At 49.6% G+C, this 22,224-nt stretch overlaps 1 protein-coding gene across 1 annotated transcript in view; it reads left to right on the top strand.

Moving 5' to 3' along the window:
- LOC147748602 (uncharacterized) overlaps nucleotides 1-22,224 on the top strand; it is a 555,404-nt gene that overhangs the window by 357,284 nt on the left and 175,896 nt on the right. Inside the window, exon 4 of the mRNA XM_086936465.1 lies at nucleotides 2,017-2,148. Coding sequence (XP_086792591.1) covers nucleotides 2,017-2,148 — 132 coding nt within the window. The remainder of the gene's footprint in view (nucleotides 1-2,016; nucleotides 2,149-22,224) is intronic.

Genomic DNA, 22,224 nt, shown 5'->3' with positions numbered 1-22,224 from the left:
CCTCTAAATGGGGTTCTCACAACCATTGCAGATATTTCCTTTGAATTCATGAAACACTCTCATTCTAACCCATGAAACTAAATAGATATTTGGAAATTGGTTTTGATTGGCACTGTATTTCGGCCTTCCATCAAAATCGATAGCAGAACTGACACTGTTTTGAATTCTTGGACAGTGGGCCTGGATTCCTTTAAGGAGTAGTGTCAAAATTCTTCTGTCTTGAGGTGATGCTTGCGTGCGTAATGCTTGCTTGGCTATTCTTTTTTTGAAGTGATAGTTGGTTTTACTGCCTGATGTAATTTATTGTTTAAAATGTAATTTTGTTTAGCTTTTAAAGAAAGAATATGTTTCCGCTACAAATGTTTTATTTCGTTGAAAGCAAATGTTTATTTGTCAATTCGCATATAACGTGCAGAGGCCTGCATGCCAGAGTCATCTGCCAAAGCATACCCAATACACCCATGACCGCAAACGACTTATGTTTTTTTTTACCCTCCCCGCGAGCAACAATACAATACATAGGAGCATTGAACGACAGAGCACCCCACCCCCAACTCCCCCCCTCCCACTCCCTCCCCCCCAAAGATCGCACTAGTCCATACCACCTTGTCCACAGCAATAAAAGGAAGTTGCCCAGAAGGTCCTGATCCAGGCCCGCCACCCCCTTACATCTCCTCCCCCCCATACAGGATCCTCGGCTTAAACCTGCAGCCAAGGCTCCTCTATTGCCGGGGGTTTCAGCTAGAGGCCCCAATACTCCACCCATCGATACCATATTTTATAGTGTTTGCACGAGCACCCCCTAGCCACAAAGATGGGTTGCTCTAGACCATGCCTAAGTCCAGGCCATTTTTCCAAGTGCCACCGATGGAGCCCTTGTTGCCTTCCAGGCTTTAGCAGTGTCTCGTTTTGCCAGGGTGAGGCCAAGGAGCAGAAGGTGTCGTTTATAGGCATTGCCTCCCACCCCCTCCATAACATGCAGCAGTGCCAGCTGTGGTGTGTGGGTGAGCTCCCAGCACAGAACATCAGAGAGACAAGCAAAGACCCCCCTCCAGAAGCGATCCAGCAATGGGCACTGCCAAACTGTATGAATAAATGTACCCTCCGCCCTGCCATTGTGCAGATATTCCGGGGAGACGATCATCCCCACCCGCCACAATCGCGTCCTAGTAAAGTAGACCCTATGAAGGTATTTGAATTGGACCAGGCGAAGCCGTATCGCTATGGCGCCTCCCGCGGGGCTGCCAGTGCCTCCGTCCAGTCCTCCTCTTCCAGCCCACCCACATCTGCCTCCCAGTCCCGACTGAGTTTCTGAAGTGTGGGGGAGCAATGCATGACCAAGGACTGATATATAGGCGAAATCATTTTTCAAATGTTTTATTTCTGATATAATTTTTCACAACCTTCTTTATCAATGAAAATATATTTGGGTGCACATTTATCGGTGGCGATATTGTAATTTTATCATCTCAAAGATGATACATACAGTGGAGAACTATGTTTGTAAATAACTGTGTTTTCCTTATTGTGCGTTTGATAAAGTAAGAACTAGTCTTAGTTTTGAACTTAAGGCCCTCTACTGGGTCAAACTTGCCAACATTAATATAAGAAATTACCAATGAATAGGAATTGGATTTGAAGCATCAGTCTCCTGAGGCAAGTCTTGAAAGCGAAAATACACCCCCCACTCTGCCAAGAGGAGAAATCTTGAATTATTTTAAGAGTAATTGCATTTTTATGGCACTTACTACCTATTATGAGACATCAAAGCACATTTTGGCAAGTAGCACGCTACTCCGGAACCCAAAAAGGGTTAGTGGTGGGTTAGTATAGGAAAATATGTGTTAATTTGAACAGTGGACATGCAAGTCTGTTAGTTGGATTGAATAGGATAGTGGAAGGATAGAGGAGGGTAGAGTCTAGCAAGTGTTATTTGGGAGGTCAAAGTAGTAAGATGAGGCTTGGGATGAGCACACATAAATCGGTGTTAACTGTTGTCATTTTCTGCATCCATAGAGACTTTGGGGATAATTGTAACAGCTGAAGACCCAACAATGGACCACCAAAAGGTGGAGGATGAGAACCCAGCACCATCTATTAAAAAGAAGCATTTAAAGAAATATATTGGAGCACATCTCTCTATCCAAGGTATTCTAGGTATATTACATCATGGGAAATTGCCAGCCTGTGTCACTCTAGGAGCCGTATTTGACTTATCTTTCCCAGATACAGTGGTATTTCAACAACACTCCTAGCTCGGCCAGTTGTATGTTAATATTTCGACCTCCCTAATTCTGGATTGAAATTTAGGTTTCCATTATTTCGGCCCTATCAGATCATTAATTTCTTTTTTTTAGGTTTATTTTCCTTTTTCTTAATATTTTAATTTTCATGATTTTAAATGTATTTATATTATAGAGTGGCAGTAGGCACTCTAGTTATAACTAGGATTCCCTGGTAAAGTAATTGCTCAGACATTTGCTAGCTAATGCATTTGCCCCCGTTTAACGAATCTCCACGAAACTTTCCACACCCATTGATTTTTCAACATTGGCGGAGGATGGAAAGCTTTGCGGTGATTGTCAGGGGGGTGCACATTAAATTTGGCAGGATTCTAGATTATGGTGTGCAGTTGATAATTTTTTTTATTACAGATAAGTAGGGTACTGTTTACGTTTACTGCATCCTCCCGACGCAGCGCTATACTCTCAGCCTGTGACCAATAGAGCAGTGACTGGAATCAGGCCCTCTCTGCCTTTTTGGCGGGGGGGGGGGTGGGTCAGGTGACTTCCAGCGTTTCATGGTCAGTCTTTTGGCCACTATGAGACCCAAGTCTATATAACGGGACGTTATTTTATGTTTTTTAGACCTACGACACAGTCCCAATACGCATACCTCCCAGGTCCAATTCAGTTCACGGTCCGTGCATTGCTGTAGGGTCACAGTGACCACACCCCAGTACCACTGCAGTACCAAGCAGGACCAGATCATATGGAGCAAATCAACACTCACTGCACCACATCTCAGACAGCCGGCATCAGTACCATTAACGTATTTATTAATTTTGGCTGGTGTCAGGTAGGCTCTGTGCACTATGTAGTACTGGTGAGACAAAATGTTGCTTTATGGGGGATTCGAGTGGGACCCTCAAGGATGGCCAACCACTCACACTTAGTGCAAGGACACCGCAGGTCTTCCTCCCAGTGAACATGCAATGAGGTCAGATGTGGCACCGTGTGTGCTCTCAGTGCCCCTGCGAACCATTTGACAAGGTGCCGGCCTGTGCCCAGCTTGTGCAAGTATTGTACATCTAGGTGTTCTGGCAGCTCCTGTGCTATGTTGCCCCATGTGTGCTACTGCGTGCGTCCCACTGCTGCATTCAGTAAAAACTGTCTCTGCCACAAACCCGAGTTCTCTGCTAGCGTCTCCAAGGGCAGTAGTTCACCAAATAAATACCCAATTGTCAGAACTCCAGTCGCCTGCGCCAGCTCTTAGTATCTCCATCGGTACGCCGCTGCCCACAGCCCCCAATCCCAAATAACACACAGACACCAGGTATATGGAAAAAGAAGCTGCAGGTTGATTTGTTGTACAAATAAAAGGTGGGTTATCTTACAGGCGATCCCGTCCGCCCCGCAACCCCTCGTTGCAGGGTACCTGAAGTTTTAGTCAAAGAGAACACCTGGGAGGAGGATCTACTCCTCCCACCGGTGGACCTATCGTCCACCCACTCTGCCTTCTGAACAAGGGAGAGTTAACTCACACCTTCCCCAGCTGGTCGGAGCGCTATAGGCAAGCCCCCGGTTGTTCAGGTTTACAACCGCCCTAAGGACTAACGGGGTTCCGTCGTACCCCAAGTTCCCAAGAAGGAACCCTTGGAGCATGTATGACTTAGTATGGTGCGCTTGCACTGGAGGCTTCAGGTCCTGTTCCTTTGCCTGTCTTGTATAGGGATCGCCCTGTAACTCCTCCTGCAACAAGAGACAAAACATTAATACATCAATACAGTCCCCCTACCCACTTCCCCCCTTTCAGCGGGTGAGCGGTAGGGAGGGGAGAAGAAAGGGGGTCTAGCGTCTGGCAGGGGGAGGGGCTACCTAAATCCGGGGCTGCTGCGGGGAGCAGCCAGAGGACGTCTAGGTACGAAGAGGGGCAGCAGCAAAGAGAGCGCGCGAAAGGAGGGGCCACCCTTAAGAACCCCCGTTAGCCCCACCCTTCGCCCAGCCCCCTTAGTGTGGCGCCGCCCTGTAAACCCCCCCCCCCCCCCCCCCCCGAGGGATGGGCCACCCGGCTGCCCTCGGACCTCCTAAGGGGCCTGCCCTCCTACGGGGTCCCCTGCAGGGCCCACGGGCATCCTGCATAGTATCTCCATCAGTACGCCGCTGCCCACAGCCCCCAATCCCAAATAACACACAGACACCAGGTATATGGAAAAAGAAGCTGCAGGTTTATTTGTTGTACAAATAAAAGGTGGGTTATCTTACAGGCGATCCCGTCTGCCACGCAACCCCTCGTTGCAGGGTACCTGAAGTTTTAGTCAAAGAGAACACCTGCGGCCATAGCCCGGTGTTGTACCTGGGAGGAGGATCTACTCCTCCCACCGGTGGACCTATCGTCCACCCACTCCGCCTTCTGAACAAGGGAGAGTTAACTCACACCTTCCCCAGCTGGTCGGAGCGCTATAGGCAAGCCCCCGGTTGTTCAGGTTTACAACCGCCCTAAGGACTAACGGGGCGCCGTCGTACCACAAGTTCCCAAGAAGGACCCCTTGAAGCATGTATGACTTAGTATGGTGTGCTTGCACTTGAGGCTTCTGGTCCTGTTCCTGCGCCAGTCTTGTTTAGGGATCGCCCTGTAACTCCTCCACAGCCCTGGGAGTGGCGACCGCTGCGCCCAGAGCCCCCCACCACTTAGCTCCCTACTTCCCCTTATTTGCACCCCACTGCTTCCAGAGCCTAACCCAGGTCTAACAGGAATATAGCCATGCCTACTTTGGACCAATGCACCCCATCAGATTCCCAGCAGCCAATGGATTTCGCATGGAGCAAACCGTGTCTTATGTAACCCAAGCCACGCATCTCGGTGAATTTACGCATGGCTGCGTTTACGCGCCTGCGGGCAACTTTTAGCGCCTCCTGGGATCTAGCCCCATGCCACATGGGTCTAGGGGTTATTTCTGACCACCATAGGCCACACGATCCCAGCTTACTGCTCAGTATGCTAAGGTCCCTCCTCATTGCATCCAGCAGCCGCCTCTTGCCTTCAGCTGCCATGTCATTTCCCCCAAGGTGTACCACTACGATGTTTGGCAGGTGGCTACTCTCCCTCAGAGTCCTGCGCAGCGTTCCTAGGAGGTCTGCCCAATGCATTCCCGGGAAACCGAACCAAGCTATCCTGGTGTTCCTGAAACCATGCTTCCCGGTGACTGCCTCCACCCATCTTGCAATTCTTGCGACATAGGAATGCCCCAACACCCACACATTGGTTCCTGCAATAAAACACATTGTTTTGCAAGTCTTAGTTTATTCACACTTAACCACTGTACAGACAGAAAAGCCACAAAAAGCATGGCCAAACACTTCCCACTTCAAACTTTAAACCTTATATAATCAGAAAAGCCACTAACCATGGCATATGTACACTCTTACTCTCCCTACCTAATATTCTCCGCTTCATTTTTGACAGAAGGACGTATTGCACTTACTGGTCTCACATATATTTTGTAGCAATTGGAATCCCATCGGCCCACTCTTTTGATTGCCTCTGCCGGCAGACCCTCCCTAAAAGCAGTGGTGGCCGCCCCAATCCGGAATGAATGGGAGCTGTACTTGGCCCCCCCCAGTGTAACCCGCTAGAAACAGGCAACCCTGCATTACGTGCTCCACTTGATACTTCGTGACGGGGAGCCGTCCTTGTGTATCAGTAATAGCCCATCCGTGTGTGGGCGGCAGGACAGGAAGGCGGCCAGCAGGGCCACCGGGCAATAGCTGTTGTTACCCAGGCGATGCAGGGAGATGCCCCTCCCCCTGCCCGCCTGGTCCGTTTTTGAGTACTGTAGGAATATTTCCACTGATTCAGCTGTCAGGCGCACATCCCTCATCTGTAGTGCCCTGGAGTTGCTTTCTGTCTTAGAGCGTGCCACCAGTTCACCTATTCTAAAGGCCCCAAAGAACGCTAAGCTGAAAGTGGCGGCAAAGAGTGTTGCCTCATAGGCGGACTGGGCGACCGAGGGGAGGGCCTCCACCAACCTCTGTAAAGTCTCATAGTCAATGGGCGCCCTCTGGTCAAGCTGCTTGGGCACCACTCTGGCCCAGCCTTTTAGCGCCGCCCTGGTCGTGAATAGGGCGGTAGGATCGTCCTGGCCGAGCAGTCTGGCATGGTGCCTGATGGCTGATAGGTGCCCTGCCATCCAAGAGTGGCTCTTCCCCCCATCTTTGGCCCAAATCATAAAAGCCTGCACCCTGTCCACCCTGGGGTAGGATGCTTGCTCCCAGGGGCCCATGATTCCACAAAACGTATCCACGGCTGCCTGATATCTCCTCATGCTCCGTGGTGCCAGGGACAGCTCGCCTAGTTCTCTAATGCGCTGCGCCACCGCAGCAGGTGCCAGAGTCGCGCCGGGAAAGGTGTCATCTCTTCCCTCGCTCTCGGCCACGCCTCCCGGAAACTCTGCCAATGAAAACGTGAAAGAGCACCAGCGGACGTGTTTTGCGTTCCTGGAATGTGTCTGGCTGTACATTCTACGTTGTTGTACAGGCATACCTTCACTAATTCCCTGAGCAAGCTTAGTACGAGCGCGCAGCTGGCTGATTGGGTATTAATTGCTTGGACCACGGCTAGATTGTCGGACAACAGGACCACCCTTTTTGCAGTTAACATGGCCGGCCAGAGGTGAAATGCCACCACAATTGGGAATAGCTCTAAGACAGTTATGTTCGCTGGTATTCTTTTCTTCCTCCAAGTGTTCGGCCACTTCTCCGCGCACCACTCCCTATCCAGGATTGCACCAAATCCTTCCCTGCCTGACACTTAGCGTCAGTTCCTGGCTGCTAGTCCAGGGTTCTCTCCAGATTACAGAACCATTAAACTGTTGCAGAAACTCCCCCCATATCTTCAAATCCTCCCTCATGCCCATACTCAGCCTCACCTCATGGTGTCTCCGCTTAATCTTGGCAGCTGCCCTGGCTAGTCTGCGCGCAAACACCCTACCCGCGGGGATCACTTTGGTGGCGAAATTTAACCTGCCATGCAAACTCTGTATGTCCACCAAGGATACCTTTTCTTGACCCAACACTGTTTGGATCTGCGAGGCCAGTTCGCTGACTTTGTCCGCCGGGAGCCTGGCTTCCCCTCCCTTGGTGTCAATCTCTACGCCCAGGAAGACTAGTACTTGCGCTGGCCCAATTGTTTTCCCTGGAGCCAGGGGCACTCCTAAGTGCTCAGTAACCTTCTGGAATTTCGCTAACGCCTCCGCGCAATCTTGCGAGTCCTCTCTTCCTACGAACGGGAAATCATCCAAATAGTGAGTCAAACTTTCAACTCCCTCTGTTGCTTGCAGTACCTACTGGAGGAAGGTGCTGAATGCCTCAAAAAACGCACATGAAATAGAGCATCCCATCGGCATGCATTTGTCATAGTAGTATTCTTGCCCCAACCTGAACCCCAGTAGGTGCTGGCTGCTGGGGTGCACCGGCAGCAGGCGGAAGGCCGATTCTATATCCGCTTTGGCTAGCCATGCCCCTTTGCCTGCCCTTCTTACCAAATCCATGGCCACGTCAAATGAGCAGTAGGACACAGAGCACACTCCTTCTTCCAAGTTGTGGTTGACCGACTCGCCCTCGGGGTATGATAGGTGGTGTATTAGTCTGAATGCGCCAGGGTCTTTTTTGGGGACTATACCCAGGGGAGAGACTATGAAATTTGCGAGTGGTGGCTGCAAGAAGGGACCAGCCACTCTACCCAACTCCAATTCCTTCCCAACTTTCGCTCTTACCACCTCTGGATTGTCCTTAGCTGACTTCAAATTTTCAGCATCTCGCGCCTGCGGGGTTCCTATATAAGGTATCACAAAGCCTTCTGCAAAGCCCCCCAGGAGCAGTCTCCCGTCTGCTTTGTTGGGGTATTTATTCAGCAGAGGGATCAGGCGCGCCAAATTAACAGGAGAGGGACCCTTCACTGCTATCGTCTGGATGGATGGCTGCATGGGGGAGGGAATGAATGCAGGGCTTAAGGGAATGCTGCCTAGAGCAGAGGCGGCACACTGTGTGTTAAGGGGGGGGAGATGCGCGGTGGGGGGGACGGGGGCAGCACATTTGCGCTGCTTATTCTGCCAAGCTCCACCTCTCCCCCCATAATTTGTGCGTCCTACATGAACCTGCCTGGTGTTGCCCTCCACAATTACTGTATGTGTGTGTGAACTTGCAGGACTTCTCCCAGTGGCAATGCCCGCTGTTGAATAACCTGCAAGACCCGGCCTGGGGCCTCCCGCCTCCCCTTCTCTGGCCCCTCCCCCGGTGGCCACCCCGAAAGGGCGGGTTGCCTTGGTCCGTATGCTGCTGAGGGCGACTTTTTTCAGTTGTTGCCGCCTGTGTGACCTGCACTTTGCTGCCTGTTGCAACCCCCTGCAGTGTTCTGGACCCCATGTGATCCATCCATAGTTGCACCTCTTTATGATCCCAACGCATCTTCGGAGATCTGGACATCTTCTTTCTGAACTCCCTGTCGTAGTTCAACCAAGCTACGCCCCCCCATTTAGCTCTTGATTTTTGTTTGGCTTTGGTAACGATATCAGGAGAGATTCCCGTAGGGTGTCAGGCAGGGCACCCACCTCCAGTGCCTCATGAAACACCCTGAAGAGCTGTGGGAATTCTAGCAGAGTTAACAGCTCATCCAGTTCGTCACACTGTTCGTCAGTGATTTGTGGCAAGGTCAGTGGAGTAAGAAAGGTGCCCATGTCTGCGGGCCCTGTAATGTGTGGTGATCGGTACACTGAAGTGTAATGCGTCGCAAGTTCCATATGTATTTCATGTTGTTTAGTAAGGATGCACCCATTTGCTGATAGCAAACGCAATATGGGCATTTGTTCCTGTTTGTTTGATCATGCCCGCGAGTAGCCTACCCGCTCAGTCTGCTGCTGCATGCGTACGCGCTGCATGTGACGCATAATTTAAACAGCGCAGTCTTTCTAACACCTCTGCATGTTTTTGCTTCTTTGCTTCTATTTCATGCTGAGTGTCTATGCCTTGCACTAACTCAGTTTCCAACCTCATCAGTTTGTTTTCTATGGACGTTATTTCACTGTCTAGCTGTTTTTGGGCACACCAACTGAGACCCAGGCATTGACCTCGAATTGTGGCTTTGCTCGCGTCCTACAGCACTCCCGAGTCAGCCACCGAGCCTGTATTCTCCGCAAAATATGTGTTGATTGCTGTGCAAACTGCTTCTCTGAATTGGGGGGTCCTTCAGTGCCAGAGGCTGCAGCCGCCATACAAGCGTAGTCAGCCCCACTTCCTCCCCCCACAGGCGCAGTCTGTGAGGGTTATGATCTGAGTTAGTTTTACCCAGGTAATCCCCAGGTAATCCGCACCTATGCACTGAGTGAGTATCAGTTGACCTGCAACGAACCGGTCGATACGAACATGCAGGTCATATGGGTGGGAGTACATGCATGCCAGCGGGTGTAGTGGCCTCCAGATATCCAGTGACCCCTAACTTTGCATCCACTCACCCACCACCCATTGGATGTCGCCGCCATTTGCAAAAGTATTGGGAACGATCTATCTAGGGTGGTGTCCAGCACTGCATTAAAGTCCCCACCTAACAACCAGGGAACATCACACCATCGCGAGAGCTAGCCTGTTAGCATCTGCCAAAATTCTTTTTGATTAGTGTTGGAGGTATAGATGGAACCCTGCACCACCGGCTTCCCATGTAGGTGCCCTTTGGAGAGTACATATCCGGTGTAAATTGCGTACCCGATCTGACCCAGATTAGAACCCCCCTAGCAAAAGAGTAGCTCGTTGATAATATCTGCCCCTTCCAGCCCTGCTGTAATCTCCTTGTCTCTGTCTTGGCGATGTGAGTCTCCTGTAGTAATGCCACATGATCTTTATGTAGCTTGAGATAAGCGTAGACTTTGTACCTACGGGACGATGTGTACAACCCTCCGACGTTCCAAGTTATTTTTTTAGTGTGCAGCATACATAGTAGAAACAGAGTGGCGTTGCGTGAGCATTTTGCGGCGAACTGGACCACGGATAGTCACCGGTCATGTCCGCGGCAGGTGCATGATGTATCGTCAGTACTTGGGTATTCGTGTACATTGCATGTCGAGGAGCTGTGAAAACGGGAAGCCATGAACTGGGATAGAGCATATGGACAACGGGTGTCTGTCCAAACTACGAACCATGCCATGTGGCAACTAACGCGATATACGCTGAGTTAAACATAGATGGGCAGTGGGGTTATGGGTAGCAGTGCCTAGCGCGCAGTCGGTGCTACAATAGTATGGAATCATTGTGCATAGGTGCAATCACACGCTACGGCCCGGTTGCCCAAATTAGAGTGGGCAACTGGTGAACAGCATTGGGCATAGACGGGCGGGCATGTGTCTACGCAATGTACAACCACATAGGCCATGGTGCCTTGTGTATCGTGTGCATGCTGCCCCTTGTGCCTGCACATGCTGCCCTTTATACATACGTAGAGGATGTCTAGAGTGCAGGTAGTTCATCACACCATGTCATCAGCAGTCTGTGGAGTCACCACGGGCAGTGGCTGAGAATCCTCGCCCATCGGCCACATCGCTAAAGAGCCACCCTCGCTGGATGAATGTTCAAAGGAAGCATCAGTGTCTTAACTGGGGTGCCGATCCCTCATGCTTGCCCTTGCTCTCAAGACGCCCTGTCGTTCCCGCATTACTTGCTCTGGGTTGGGAGCAGTCGACAGTTGGCCCTCCTGAGTGCATTCCTTGGCGTATTCTGCTTCCTCTACAAGTTCTTGGTTGCAGACCCGCATTGATTCCTCTCTGGCTCGGCGAAGTGTGGTGACCCACAGACTCCAGCAAGTCCCACGCTTCGCTGGCATCTCTGATAAAATGAGTGGATTCATTCGCAACCACCCACAGTCGAGCGGGAATATAATGGAATCCTTTATCTGCAGTTCCCACATACGCTTCTTCACCATGAGAAATGTATTTTGCTGCTTTTGTATCCCCTAGGCATAATCCAGAAAGAACAGAACCTGAGAGTTGTCCAACTTAACTGTTAATATTTTCCTGGTTTCACAGAGAATCGCATCTTTATCCCTGTAGTTAAGGAGTTGAAAAAGGAAAGGACGCGGTCTAGCTCCCAGTGTCGGTCGGCCTAATGGTACTCAATGTGCTCTCTCAACTGCAAAATACGAAGAGAGAGAGTCTTCCGGCATCAGGTATTTCAGCCAGGCCTCCGTGTATGTGCGGCATCCGTGCCCTCCACCCCTCCGGTAGTCCTATCACCCTGACATTGTTTCTACAGGAGCACCCTTCAGCATCGTCCACTTTGCGCTCCGAGGATTGCATTTGTGCCTTCAACTCGCCCATCTCCGCAGATAGCTCCCTGGTTATCGGAGCAAATAACTCTGTTTCCGCTGCCAACTCAACCTTTCCGGCTAGTTTCTTGGGATCCGCATGCAGGAGCGTGAAGTCAGACGTGACTTTATCTACGTGATTTTCTAGTGACGTTTTAGTCTGCACAAGTGTTTCACTCATGCTGGTGACTGCCTGAAGTACTGAATCAATTTTCAACTCTATTGTAGAGCGCCCAGCTGCCCCCAGTTCCAAGAGTGATTGGTCTGGCTCTACGGCATCCGGTGCCGGCTGCATGAGTGCACCAGCCGATCCCACCCGAGGCTTACCCATCACAATTCAGCTATTATATGCGGTCTCCAGGTAGTGGGTTTCCCAGCTGGGTTTATCGAGCCTGGTCAAAGGGTACTCGTTACGGAGCTCCAGTAACTTCCCCTCAATCGGCCCCAGGATAGCGCAGCTGTCGACAAGCAAGTACCAGAGCTACAATGTTAGCGCGGTCCGCTTTCTGCGCCTCTGCCCAATATTCAGTAGTTTAGCAGTATCCTGATTATGGAGTCTGTAGGTGGTCACCTGTTCAGCTTTACAATTGGTCTCAATTTTTCTGTCACTGGCGAGGTATTCACACATGTGGGGTGGGGAAGAAATGACCCACGTATCCTCATCAGGATCACTGGGTACAGTGTGCAATAGCCCCCAACTCCTGTGCCATACTGTATGTGTAGTCCCCTGCAAGCGTCGCACCTCCTAGAGGCCCCCTTGCTCCACATCACACAGTGGTGGGGCAGGCGCAGGGCCCCTCGCCCAGGCGCACCCAGGTTACGTCTTGTGTGCAGTCTGCCTCCCCTGGGAGCGCAATTTTGAATTATGCACAGTCCGGTGTGTTCCCACAAGAAAGGGGGAGGGGGCAGCAGGCTCCAATCCTCACACAGTTCACTGAGGGAGACACACCAATCTCCTGTTCACAGCCACATGCCTCACCAGCGGCTGCTTTTGTCAGGCTGTGCTCTGCCACCTCAATTACTGAGGTACATCTGCAGTCCGCCGCTCCAACTGCACGTCTCAGTTCGCAGCCCGGGGATGCCGTAAATCACCCCTACCCTCTTGTCAGGGTCCACCATTGCCGCTCAGCCTGTCAGCTACAGCGCTTCGGGCTCGCTTCACAGAGCAGTCATTACAGCCCTCCGCTCACATTGATTTATTTCAATAACACACTTTATTTATGACCCCAGTACATGTACATCAGAAAAATATTCTTCTAGGTCTTTTTCCCCCATTTCAACAATCTCATTACATTGCTTACATAGCAATTTGATTCTCACTATCCTGTGTGGTAGAAAAGCTAACAAAGCAGCAGTTCAAAGTTTTTCATATTTATGTTCAACTATTGAGAACTTATACAAACCCTGTTCTCCACCCCCTCATCCCACCCTATCCCTCTCCTGGTCAGTCTTACTTTAGCTTCCACCCATGGTTGCCGGGAGTCAGCATATAGTCATCCTCCTGAAGGATGCAGTGTATAGGGTAAAATCAAAATGTCTCTGGTCTACAGGGCCTAATGACAGAGAAGAACCAGATGCCCTGTATGTTACTGGGACGTGGTAGCTTGTGTAGGAGACAGATCAACTGCTTCCATTTCAATTAACATGGCCTCCCAATCCAGCGGGATAGGTTGCTTCCTCAGTCCTCTCTCTTCCTCCCTTCGAAGAGCTGCACCCTGCGCCCTCCCCATTGAAGCATGTCAGTCTGCCAGACAGTGACCGTCGGACATCTGGGGGACTTCCACCTCACAGTGAGCACCCTGATCGCCAAGATGAGTGCTAGGTCTAAGAACATCAGCCGCACCTGTTGGACTTTTGAGCGACTACGGAGTCCCACAAGGCATGTTATTGCCTCGTCCGGGACCGGAAGGTGTGTCACTGTGGCTAGAGAGTGGCGCACTCCTCCCCAGTAACTCCGTAGGCGAGGGCAAGACCACAGCATGTGGATAAGATCCGCCTCATCTTTTTTACAATGGGGGCAGCAGTGGGGGGAGTCCGGGAACATACAGTGTATCCTTTTCGGTGTAAGGTATGACCTATGGAGTATCATCGCCTGTATAAATTTGAACCTCGCAATACGCAACACTTTTTTGGGGTGCTCCAGCATACGTTTCCATGCTTGGTCCGGGATCTCCACACCGGAGTCCTCCACCCAGTGTGCCCTAAGGGAGGTAAGTGTAATTGCAGCATGTGCAGGTTCTCCAGTATATAGCCAGTGCACCAAATGCCCTCCAGGTTCCATGTAGTATAAGAGGTGTACCAAGGTGTGTTGTGGGGGTTCAGTCCTCTGTGGGGCCCATGTGGTTCTGATATAGTGCTTCACAGTAGCGTGTAGAAGATACAGGCGCTGTGGTACTCCAGTGGCCTGCAAGAAAGAGTTGTGATCCAGCATAGTGCCATCACCAAAGAACGCTCCTACCTCCTCTATCCCATTGTCCGTCCAGGCCTGTGTTTTGGTCCACGTGAGTCTCCCCTGTGGTGTAGGGATGCCTCCAGTGTACCCTGTTCCATTGTAAGCTTTTCCACTGTATGTCACTAATTTTGCACTAGTACACTATACGCTATTCCACTGTATGGCACTACACTGTACCTCATTCCACTGTATGCCGCTCCACTTTACACCACTCCAATATACTCCACTCTACACTATTCTACTTTACTCCACTGTACGCTACTCCACACTATTTCACTTACTCCACTCTACTGTACGCCACTCCTCCATGCGCTATTCCACTGCATGCCACTCCACACCATTCTACTCTACGCTATTCCACTGTATGCCACTCCACTGTATGCCACTCCACTCTGTGCAACTGCACTCTATGCAACTGCACTCGAAACCACTCTGCGCTATTCCACTCTATGCCACTCTAGTCTATGCTACTCCATTCTACGCTATTCAACTGTACACAACTTCACTCTACGCCAAACCCTTCTACGCTGTTCCACTGTACCCCACCACACTCTACGCCACTCCACTCTACTTCACTGTATACCACTCCACTGTACACTACTCCACTCTACGCCACTCCACTGCATGCTAGTCCACTGTAACCCACTCCATTGTACACCATTTCCATCTAGGCCACGCCACTGTACGCTACTCTATTTGAAGCTATTCCACTCTATGCTACTGTACTGTATGCCCCTCCACTGTACATCACAACACACTGCGCTGCAACACACCACTCCACAACACTCTATCCTCCCACACTGTACAATACAGTACTCTACGACACAGCACTGTTCGACCATGCACTCTACGCCACTTCAGTCTACCAAACTCTACTCCATTCCATACTACTCTACTGTACAAAACTGTACTCCTTTCGGTGCCACTCTATCACAATCTATTCCACTCTATGCAACTCCCTTTATGAAACTCCACCATAAGTTACTCTACTCTATAACACATTACTCTACACAAATGGCACTGTATGCCACTGGACGCTACAAACCTCTTTACCACTCCACTATCTATCACTCTCCAACAATATCCTGTACTCTAACTCACTCCAGTCTACAACACTGTTCTTCACTCTAAGCTACTCCACTCCGTGACAGTTTCCAATACTCTGAGACACAATACTACTGCACAGTACAACATATCACCCTGATCTATGGCACTTTACTCCAGTTTATGCTACGGCACTCCACTGTACTCTACTGTAATCTACTCCACATCACTATACTGTACGACACGCTGCTCCACTCACTGATACTTTACTCCACTCTCTGATACTTTACTGCACCAATGCTACACTACTCAACTCAACTCCACTGTACACCCTTTTACTACACTCTATGCCACTGCATGACACTCCACTCTATGCCGCTCCACTGTACAACAATCTGCTCTGTTCAAGTCCACTGTACAACACTCTACCTCTTTGTATGCCACTTTATTACACTATATGCCTCTACACTCCACTGTGCAACATTCTACTTCACTCTGTGCTAATGTATGACACTCTACTCAACTCTATGCCACTGTAAAACACACTAAGGAATTCCCTCTACACCACTCCACCTCACTTTACTAGGACATATTAGTCCACTGTACTCCATATCACTCAATACCACTCTACTCTACAACACTCTAAGACGCTATACGGTACACCACTCCACAACACACTACTTCTCTTTGTGCCACTCTCCTGTACTCCACTCTACAACACACCACTCAAAGGTATTCCACAGTACACCACTCTCTGCCACTCAACTATACGATATGCCACTGTAGGCCACTTCAGTCTACACATTTCCACTTCACGACCCACTGCTACTCTCCACTCTACCATATAATATTTCACTCACTAGCAATCCACTATACAACAGTGTACTCCAGTCTATCCGAGTGTGCATACTCTAGTTTAGTCTGTGCCTCTGTACGAGAGACTACTCCACTGCACAACACACTATGCTACTCCGTCTATACCACTCCGCCCCATTTTACTGCACTGTACTCTGACACATGACTCCACTCTACTGTACTCAAGTTTTCCACAGTAGATCACTCCACTCAGCGGCTCTCAACTGTATGAGACTGTATGCCACTCGACTCTGCCATCCTGTACCACAATCTACTCTACTCCAATGGCACTCCATTGTACTGAACTTTACAACACTTTCCAGCACTCTGCGACATACCAGTCCACTCCACTGCATGACGCAGCACTCCACTCTGAGACTTTACTCCATTGTAGGATCTGCCAAACCACTCTGTTCCACTCCATACCACTCTACAACACAACACTCCACTCTAATATACTTTCCTGCACTCTGTCCTATGAAGCTCCATGATAGGAAAATGGATTTCTGTTGCGGTACCCCTACCCCTCACTTTTTTGCTTGGTATCTGATGCATCTGTGACTGAGTGTGTACTGGGTCCCTGCTAACCAGGCCCCAGTAAATGTGTTCTTTTCCCTAAACTATACAATTTGTTCCACAATCGGCACATCTCTGACTCGCATATAAGTCCCTTGTAAAAGGTACCAGTGGTGGGCATTTTGACCAGAGAGGGTCACTAAGGGCTGCAGCATGTATTATGCCAACGTAAGAGACCCCTCACCTAACACATACACAATGCCATTGCCGACTGTGTGTTTAGGTGCAGCTTAAACTGAAGAGTCGACATGGCACACATCATTGTGTGCCATGCTACAAACCACTACCAGTGGCATAGGTAAGTCACCCCTCTAGCAGGCCTCACAGCCCTAAGGCAGGGTGCACTATATCACAAATGAGGGCATAGCTGTCTGGGCAATATGCCCTTAGAGTGTCTAAGTCCATTCTTGGACATTGTAAGTGCAATGAAGCCATATTAAGTACATGGGCTGGGAGTTTGTCATTACGAACTCCACCACTCCATATTGACTTAACAGAATGCTTGGAAGTTTGATATCAAACTTCTCAGCATAATCAACTCACACTGATGCCAGTTTTGGATTATTGTAAAGTGCACTCAGGGCATCTTCGAGATGCCCTTTGAAAAACGACTGTCTCTCTGGTGTGCAGCTAACTGGTCTGCACCAGCCTGCCACTTCCAGACATGTTTCTGAACCCCTGAAGTGGGAGCCATGTGCTCATGTGGGTCAGAAACAAAGCCTGCTCTGGGTGGAGGTGCTTCCACACCTACCTCCAAGCAGGAACAGCATTCTTGACGGTGAGCCTCAAAGGCTTCCTGCCCTTTTCTATGCTATCCAGGGCCTCTCCAGCGAGTGGAGATGCTCGCCTCCCTGACCAAGACTCATTTTGGCAGCAAGGTTAGCTGGAAAAATAGTAGTGGTAAATTACTTTATTTGATTTGGTTTGAATCATAAAAAGAGCTACTTAACCGCTAAAACACATAAACACATGTGGCGTAAAATTCATGAGTAAAATACAAGTTAGTTAATAAACTTCTCATTTAAAACTTTTTTTGATTGATAAAACAGAGAAAAACAGTGCAATTGGTGCCTTTAGTCTTGTTGGAGTTATTCTGTCTATGAGATGTCTGATTCTTATACTGGCTTCGGGATAATTGTCTAAGCTTTTTCAAGTTCAAGTTCTGTATCTCTCTTTTCTAGTGCGTTTGCAGCTACATTTAAAAACTTTAATGATTTACATGCCAGTTGCACAGATGACCCTCCTAAACATTTTATTACTGCGGATCTACAGGTCCTTATCTGCTCTTTTTTCATTAACGGCCGCAACAGTTCTTTCCGTTTAGATGATAATACCAGGCAAATACAAAGTAAGTGGAGCACTGATTCGTCTCCTTGTCCACAGAGGCGGCAGTCCGTTGAGAGCCAGGTGCGTTTCCATTTTGGAGTTAGATCTTTAGTTGGGTACACTCCCAGTCTCAGTAAGATCAGTTGCTCTTTCATTCGATTTGCGAAGTGTTCCAAAAGGTATGGTTGGGGCTTTAGCTTTTTATATGTTGGCAGCACCATCCATGCATTGGTTTTCGTAGTCAAAGCAGCTTTATCCTATTCTTGAGACATTTGATTAACTGTTTTGTTGACTAATTTGTTTAAACTCCGGATAGGATGATATTGTGTGCCATGCTTCCTCTAACTTTAAAGCCTCAATCGATTTCTTTAAGAATTAATAAACTGAATTACTCAATTTGGATTGCTTTTCGACCTCCAGCCAACAATAATGTGCCAGAGAGTCATCCTCTGCTGCTTTTTTTAAACCAAATTAAAGTCTGATCCGGGCTTGAGAGATATGGCACGGAATGTTAAACAATTTTTTGAAGAGACTGGTTTGGCCGATGTTCAGAGATGTTGCGTAGTAGTGAGGGGAGGTGCGTCCCCTCCCAGCCAGTACCACCCCTAAGGTGTCCTAAGCTGAAGTGATTCCTCCAATTGAAAATCCTCCATATTGGATGGAAGGATTTTAGCAAATAAGGTCTCCTTAGTCACCTCAAAATCTATCAATCCCATTGTACTACTTCACTTTCCATCATTGATCTCTGATCAGGTCACCAAACTACTTCTGTCTACCAAATTTGGCTCCCCATAGGACCCCTGCTCCCCCAAGATCTTTCATCTTCTACCAGAAGTAATTGCTACTCATCTGTTTCCCATCTTTAACCAAATGTTTTCCTCAGGCATATTTCCCACCAAATGAAAATTGGCATCAGTCCTCCCCATTCTAAAGAAAGCAAACTTAGATGGGGCGGATCCTAATAATTATTGTCCAATCTCAAGATTCCTCCTGCCTGCTAAAATGGTAGAGAAGGCCATGAATGTAGTAATATCTGACTACATCGAGAAACATGCTTTCCTGGATGCTAGCCAGTTCGGCTTCAGAAAGCACTATAGCACGGAACTGGCACTGATCTCGGCATCCGAACAGATCAGGCTGAGGGTCGATGCACGGGGCAATGCAGCACATGTGCTGTTTGACCTTTGCACTGCATTCAACACTGTTGATCACAAAAAGCTACTGGAATGCCTTGATAGGATAGGCATTAAAGGAAAAGCTCTCACCTTACTCAGATCCTTTCTGTCTGGCCGAGACCAGTTCGTAGCTCTTTCTGAATTCAAATCGCCCACTCTTACACTGCTTTGTGGGGTACCCCAGGGCTCTTCATTGAGCCCCACCCTTTTTAGATTTCGCCTGTCGAAAGCTGCGCAAGCAGCGTTTCGCGCAGGCGAAATCTTTTGTTTTGCAGTATGTGGGCTTTGTCCCGCCTCAGTCTTCCATTGGCTAGCTCCATAAATGGAGGCTAGCCATTGGAAGACTGAGGCGTCCGTCATTCTGTGAAGCGACTCGTGGGCGTTCCTGAGATTTTTTCTCATCCAGCCCCTTTGTGACGTCATTCCGGTGGTGGGCGGATGTTGTTTTTTTTTTTTTCTCGTCCTGTTTTGGTCAGTTTCAAAGTGTCCTTTGCAGGAGTGAGCTGCAAGATTGAAGTTGCCAGGATGCGGTGGGCTGTGCGATTTCTTTCCTTGCAGGTAAGTGGCATTTTAAAATATTTTTTTTATCCAGTTTTCGCCCCCCCTCCCCTCCCGCTGTCCGTGTGCCCGTTCCCGCCCCACTCCCCCCTCCCGTTGTCTGTGTGCCCGTTCCCGCACCCCCCTCCCGCTGTCCGTGCTTTTCCTGCCCCCTCTCCCACTGTCCGTGCCTTTCCCGCCCCCCCTCCCGCTGTCCGTGCCTTTCCCGCCCCCCCTCCCGCTGTCCCTGCCTTTCCCGCCCCCCCTCCCGCTGTCCCTGCCTTTCCCGCCCCCCTCCGCCTGGCTGCTTTCAATGCCGCGCCACTTGTAAATAAACTGAACGTTTCACTATCAAAGTCGAGCTAAGGTTTACGGGCTTTGATCGTATGTGCACGGTGCAGACCTCCACATGCTGCTTTGCCCCGCAGCCCCCAGCTGTTCTACCTCACAGGAGCTGGTTTGCAGTGCCGAGGCGGGCAGGGCGTAGAGTGCGTATCCTCAGCATGCAGGGACGAAGTTACCGTTGGTGCAGCGGGTGCAGTGCACCGGCATCCATTGAACCTGATAACTGCTGTCCTTTTTAGTACCTCAACAGCAGCCAAAGGGGCTTTTTTCCTTACTTGCACCAGGGCTTATTCCATCCAAGCCACGCTACTGGTAGCATCCAGATATGTATATGATTCTGCAATTGCTTGCCTTCTGAATTCACTTATGATGAACTCATCGTCTTTTCCTGCTTCACCAGCAGGGGCCTCCGAGCTCCAGGCCCCCCTCCCCCTCAGCACAGTACCCTGGCCTGAGGGCTCCGGAGGGGGACCCCTCAGGCTTCGTTGCACCACTGAAGCATAGCTCTCCTAGCAGCAAGTACCGGGGCACAGGATCCCAGGAGTGTGACGGGCGCCCCCAAACCAAATGATAGCATTTTTACTGCCTAATTACAGTGCATGCGGTAATAATGTTCCATGCTTAGGTCCCTGTCCCCATTAAGAGAGTCTTAACGTTATCTGGAAACGAGCGAACATGTGTCACGATCATGTTAGTTTCCATGCAGTCCCACGTACGTCATCAGGGTTACTCTGGCCACTGACGAGCCAGTCGCAATGTCCAGAACTGTAGGACTGGTCACTACTAGTTCCATCTCCTATTCTATAATTCTCGCGACAGGTGATTGCAGACACCTCTAGCTTGTCTCAAAGTTGAGCGTGCTACCTTTAAGGTCACAGGTTAAAATCCTTTTGAAGTCAGTTCATGTTTGCAAAGTATAAGAAGTGAGTGCATGGAGTGGGGTAGTACAAGTTGTGTGTTTTTTCGGCATGAGGGGTTGATCGGATAATTGATTAATGCGTAGGCCAGATGTCCCCTCTCCCCCCTAACCCCCCCGCTTCTATGACTATATGAAAGGAATCGGTAACCAGAGCAATTAATAAATAGAAATCAGTAGCTCTCTCGGCCTATTGGGTTTGACTAAAGGTTTCATAATCAATACGCCACTTACTTTAGGCTTTCACAATGGGTTGACACAATCGTTAAACTTCTGCCTATGTGCTTCAACAACAGGATTTTCAGTAAACACTCCCTGCCTTCAGACTCACAAATAGAGGATTTCACAAGCAATAAGCTTCTGCCTACTGGCTTTATCAAGATGTTCTCCACTGGCTATGTCATTGACAACAGTTGTTTATATGACAGCAGGCAATTGCAGAGTTAGTATTTACAATTCTTAAACGCTACTCGCGCACAAGGGCTAGAAGCACAGGTCTTAGTTACCAGACAGCTGGTCAAGTATGCATAAGGACAAGGGTGCACAAAGGGTGACTTGTGCAAGACAACAGACAATTTTAGGGCACAGTTTTTTAAAAGTTTTGGAAAAAGGCATAGTACCCAGTGTGTCGTGGGCCCTAGTGCAAGGAAGGAATGGACCCCGCTGGCAGCAGTTTCAACGGTGAAAGATAGGGTTAATCAGGGTTGAATGCACCCTCTCCCCCACCCACCCCCCAGTCCAGGTGCCACTGCACCTGGTACACAATTGGAAGCTACGTCCTTGGCTTTGGATAAAAGCCACCTTTTTTCCCACCGTGTCTGGAGACAAACTTTCCGTGGCCGCAGGATCTGGCACCGTCCAATGCATCGCAAAATATTTGCACTTATAAGAACATTGGGTGCTGCTCGCTGTCAGCTGGAGAGTCACACAAGGAAGACCCCAGGGGTTCATCTTTTATTTCCCTGCACACTAAACTCACTAAGGAGCTGTGCTTGCTTCCCTGCCCCCTTGCTGTGCTTGCTTCCCTGCCCCCTCGCTGTGCTTGCTCTCCTGAGTGTGTGTGTGGCTTTGGGTGGGTGTGTGTGGCTTTGGGTGGGTGTGTGTGGCTCTGGGTGGGTGTGTGTGGCTCTGGGTGTGTGGCTCTGGGTGTGTTTTTGTGTGTGGCTCTGGGTGTGTGTGTGTGTATGGCTCTGGGTGTGGCTCTGGGTGTGGCTCTGTGTGTGGCTCTCTCTGTGTGTGTGGGTCTGTGTGTGTGTGGGTCTGTGTGTGTGTGTGCGTGGGTCTGTGTGTGTGTGGGTCTGTATGTGTGGCTCTGTGTGTGTGGCTGTGTGTGTGTGTGTGTGGCTCTGTGTGTGTGTGTGTGTGTGGGTCTCTGTTGGTGTGTGTGGGTCTGTGTGTGTGGGGGGGTCTGTGTGTTTTTGTGTGGCATTTGC

Source organism: Lissotriton vulgaris, chromosome 1_1, assembly GCF_964263255.1.
Source record: "Lissotriton vulgaris chromosome 1_1, aLisVul1.2, whole genome shotgun sequence".
Taxonomy (NCBI): Eukaryota; Metazoa; Chordata; class Amphibia; order Caudata; family Salamandridae; genus Lissotriton; species Lissotriton vulgaris.
This window is presented reverse-complemented; position numbering and strand designations above follow the sequence as displayed.